The sequence below is a fragment of the Athene cunicularia genome, assembly GCF_003259725.1.
Source record: "Athene cunicularia isolate RWA chromosome 8 unlocalized genomic scaffold, athCun1 chr8_part1, whole genome shotgun sequence".
Taxonomy (NCBI): Eukaryota; Metazoa; Chordata; class Aves; order Strigiformes; family Strigidae; genus Athene; species Athene cunicularia.
The window spans coordinates 32,264,491-32,268,122 of NW_020799109.1; the positions used below are offsets into that span (position 1 = coordinate 32,264,491).

Sequence of the window (3,632 nt, forward strand, 5' to 3'; positions counted from 1 at the left end):
GCAGCTTCTCTCTGCAGCGAAGGTTGTCGGAGCAGCAGCAACCAGAGCTCAGGTGTTTCCCTGGATGCCGGTCCCAGGGGGGATTCTGGCAGCCCCAGGCCAATGGCCGAGGGTGTGCAGGGCCTGTGCTGGGCCATGCATGACGTGAGTCGCCTGCACACGATCTCTGCAGACACCTGCCAGAGACTCAGCTGCTGAGAAAACACTTTGTATCCCTCAGGGCCCCGGGGGAACCACCACAAAGTGAGGTAGTCTGTGGCACGTTTAGCTACCTTACAATTTCACTGCTTTTACCTCCCCAAACTGCAAAGACCCGTTCCCTGAGGGCCTGACAGATTTGGCTACTGGCAAGACAAATCTTCCTTGTGACTGCGTAAGGTTCTGGAGGGGTCCCTGTGCATGCTCCGGATGCACAGCGCTTCCACAGCAGACAGTAAACCCAGTAACAAGGCCAAAAGTCTTTGCAGGGCGTCAGAGAAAGTATTTAGCACAGGAGACTGCAGATTAACTGCAAACAACAGATGGGGCAGCTCTTGCTGTGGACTTTTGTGGCTGGTGAGGACAGTGTCTCAGCTCTCAGAATGTTTGCTCAGGAGAGCAGACAGGTGTACTGCTGTCTCTGCTCTCACACTACCTGTCATCTTGAACTAAAAAACCAGCACCGCCACATGTCACACGTACCACCTTTTAGTATCTAGCAGGACCTACTACTTTGTTACTCAGTTGTCTGAAATATTTTTCAAGAGCAGTGGCCTGCAAAGAGTCAGGCCTTTGCCAAATATTAAATCAAACTCGAGAGGGAATAAGCAGGATCTCTCATTGCAGCTCTCTCTCTGCAGCTAATGAGCCAAGGCAAAACTCCTGCCGTCCTCCAGAGAGCGAGGTTGAAGCACAACCTGGAATCCGATGCAGCTGAGGATTATGAGCTTGTGCAAGTCATCTCTGAGGACAAAGGTAGGGAAGCAGAACTCTGCTGCTGCTTGAAGAGTGCTGCTGGGTTTGGGGGGAAAGAGTAAAATGTGAAGCAAGGTTAGAAATCCCAGTACATGCTGTCGTGGCTGCCAGTGAGCAGAACCCCCCTCGGTAACTGGTGCGCAAGGGGGGATTTATCACGGCCTGTCAGCGGGTCGCTTCAGAGGCAGGCCTCGCTCGCGGGCCGCCAGGCAAACCTCTGTCCGTCCATCCGTGCATGGCGTCAGTGGAGCCATCAGCTGAAGAGCAGCTGCGCTCGCTCCCTGAGCGCGGCCTGTCGCAGGGCACGGCCCCCCCAGGGATCAGGGCAGGCCCAGATCCTACCGCCAGCACCGTGCCCTGCAAACAGGGCTTTTGGCACAGCCTCCCCTTGGAGCAGCTGCCCGGCGGGACGTGCTCTGGGTTCGGCCGCCACCTCCTCTCCTCTGCAACTCTTTTTTCTGTGGGATGGCTGCTGTGGGCACCACCCGATGCGGCTTTGGCTGGCGAGGCGCAGCAGGGCACGGAACGGGGCCCAACACGGCCTGGATGGGTGTGCTTGGGCTGCTCACCCGGTCCCTGCTCTCTCCTGGCTTTCCCTCTGCTACCTACAGTGCTGCAAAGTAACGCTCGCAATGGCCCCTCTTTTGCAGAGCTGGTGATCCCAGACCATGCCAACGTGTTCTATGCTATGAACAGCCACGCAAACTTTGATTTCGTCCTGCGGAAAAAAGCTTCAGTCAGTGGGCAGAGGAAAGTGAGGAGCCGTTGCAGTGTGACGCTCCCTAGAACTGCCAGAGCGGGGTGTGAGAGCAACAGGCTCAGCAAAATTAGGCTGTGAGGCAGACAAGGCCATGGGGAGTACTGGCTGAGGACTGCCCTTGCAACCATCCAGTATTACAGAATCAACAGGAGATGAACGTGTCGCTATTCAGCTTTGAACATATCGGAGGCTGGAATGCAAAGTGAGCATCTGGTCGACCTACAGCCAGAGATGTGGCTCTTCTCCCTTGTAGCTGGACATGGACATACACACATGGATTGATGGGACAGTATGCCGACGGATAGAGTCTGGGGATCAGGAATAATACCAATATGTTTTGCAAGCTTGATCCAATTTTATTAAGTACAGAGCATCTTACTATACTGTTAGAGAGTGACTATGCGAAGGCAAACAAACTGTGATTGGTTCTGTGCTACCGTCCACACGATATTATTCATATTTCATTGGTACAACGTAAGAAGCACACGCGAGAGGCATGAGCCGTGGACCTCCTACTTGAGGTTTCAACATCACACCTTATCTCTAGTTAAAAGAATTTGCTGAATAATAGCTCTCTATGCAGTGGCAAGGCAGAGAGGAATGCTGAACAACAGTTCTTTATACAGAGGCAAACAGCAGAGAATTGTTCATTTCAGTATCAAGGACCATGTGACCGTTATCTTTCAACAATTTCTCCACATCTCCCCCTTTTTCTTTTTTGTACAATCATAACTTGGTTTGTCACTTTAGTAATGAACCGCTTGATACACGAAATGCTAAGTCCTATTATAAACATTGCAGTTATAACATAGAAGCAAAATCGAATCAATTCCTGAAACAAGCTACTTAACCAAAAAGGAAGATTCCATTTCCCAAAAAGAGTCCGAAGCAAATTATCAAATCCAGATTGATGTTGCTGAATATGTTATATATTCTGTTTCATTAGGCTAAGTGACTTGTGAATAGATTCGGAATTGTCAGATTCATACAACACATTCCATCAAGGTCTTCACAACCATGTTCTTGTGCTAATAGTAAGAAATCAATTGCCGCTCTCTTTTGTAGCACAGCATGTCTAACGCTATCCACATTGGCTAGTAAAGCTGAAATAATACCTGAAGTTAGATTAAATTGTTTCACACTCCAAGAAGCTAATTTTTCTAAATTAACTAAAGCATTCGCAGAAGCAATACCAGGTGCTAACAAGGAAGTAAAAAATAGCTGTGTTCTGCTCATTAATTCCACATTGTCCTTGCAGTCTTCAGTTAGGATTTTTAGAGATCGTGCTTTCCTTCTACCCTGTGTAAGATCATGCTGATTGGGCGCAAACAATGTAAGTTTCCCTATATAACAAGGTCCTCCAAAGGCATATCCAGGATTGCCTCCCCAAATCAAAAAATACCCTTTGGGTAACATTTTAGCACTACCATTATTCCATATTCCCTTTTCTGGTAATCGAGTACCTAAAAAGTAGTCACTTCCATCACAATAGGTTATAAGTAGTTCATGACCGGGCCAGGGAGAAGAAACATCAGTAGCATAGGTCAAACGACTATATGCTAAGCTTGGTTGAAGTCTAGCCGGGCTGATGTTTAAGGAGCATAATTGTGTATCAAATGTTGCAAAAGAGAAGCAGCCCCGTGGCATTCCTCTTGTACTTTTACTTTCATGAGCCATAAGGGATGCTTTTAATTCTAATTCCTGTACTGGATTCAGGGCACTGGTGTTGAGATTGTTAATTACCTGTCCTTGAAAAAGAGGCCAAGAAATGCTATTGCAGGTCTTTGTGTGATTGTACTCAGCCATACAGTAACTGTTCACATTTTGAAAAACAATTTTTATCTGACTAATGTTGGTGACCATACTATAAAAATCATCAGGGTCAAAATATGGATATCCGATTAAACATGTTCTGAAA

The 3,632-nt window shown here is 47.8% G+C and overlaps 1 protein-coding gene across 1 annotated transcript in view; it reads left to right on the forward strand.

Moving 5' to 3' along the window:
* The window catches only part of RGL1 (ral guanine nucleotide dissociation stimulator like 1), an 82,808-nt gene extending 80,808 nt beyond the window's left edge, over window positions 1-2,000 (forward strand). Inside the window, exons 11-12 of the mRNA XM_026854027.1 lie at window positions 807-954; window positions 1,605-2,000. Coding sequence (XP_026709828.1) covers window positions 807-954; window positions 1,605-1,792 — 336 coding nt within the window. The 3' untranslated portion in view covers window positions 1,793-2,000. The remainder of the gene's footprint in view (window positions 1-806; window positions 955-1,604) is intronic.
* Window positions 2,001-3,632: the final 1,632 nt, after the last annotated feature.